Source organism: Panicum virgatum, chromosome 6K (assembly GCF_016808335.1).
Source record: "Panicum virgatum strain AP13 chromosome 6K, P.virgatum_v5, whole genome shotgun sequence".
NCBI classification, from domain to species: domain Eukaryota; kingdom Viridiplantae; phylum Streptophyta; class Magnoliopsida; order Poales; family Poaceae; genus Panicum; species Panicum virgatum.
In genome coordinates, this window is record NC_053141.1 from 41,258,698 (window position 1) to 41,259,393 (window position 696).

The 696-nt window shown below is 51.9% G+C and overlaps 1 protein-coding gene across 1 annotated transcript; it reads left to right on the forward strand.

The window, feature by feature from the left end:
* LOC120639237 (histone H2B.1-like) lies at nucleotides 1-696 on the forward strand. Its single transcript, XM_039915220.1, has one exon. It carries the CDS (start codon nucleotides 67-69, stop codon nucleotides 505-507), a length of 441 nt encoding a protein of 146 aa, XP_039771154.1. The 5' UTR covers nucleotides 1-66; the 3' UTR covers nucleotides 508-696.

Consider the following 696-nt stretch of genomic DNA (forward strand, 5'->3'; position numbering starts at 1 on the left):
CCAAAGCTTCCATTGCATTCCATCATCTCCCCCAAGATAGTCAAGAAGCCAACGCAATTGATCCAGATGGCATCCAAGGCTGAGAAGAAGATCGCTGAGGAGGAGACGACAACTGAGAAGGCGGAGAAGGCCCTAGTGGGGAAGAAGCCTAATGCTGAGAAAAGGCTGCCGGCCAGCAAGTCCGCCAGCAAGGACGGTGAGAAGAAGGGCAAGAAGAAGACGAACAAGAGTGTGGAGATGTACAAGCTATACATCTTCAAGGTGCTCAAGCAGGTCCACCCCGACATCGGAATCTCCTCCAAGGCTATGTCCATCATGAACTCGTTCATCAATGATTGTTTCGAGAAACTAGCGGGGGAGGCGGCCAAGCTCGCGCGGTACAACAAGAAGTCCACCATCACCTCCCGCGATATCCAGACCTCGGTTTGCCTCATCCTCCCCGGCGAGCTCGCCAAGCACGCCGTCTCTGAGGGCACCAAGGCAGTCACCAAGTTCACCACCTCTTAGGTGATGCGGTTGCCTTGTGATCGTCTCTGTCGTGTTTAGATCTGTACTAGGAGCCTCTCTTGAGGGGTTTCATAGCTGGAACTTTTTTTATTATCTGAAAAAATCTCTGTACTAGGTGCTGCAGTGGCGGCAGTCGCCCTCATCTCGTCAATCTATCTCCAGTAGTTGGTCTTCTGAATGATGTAAGAA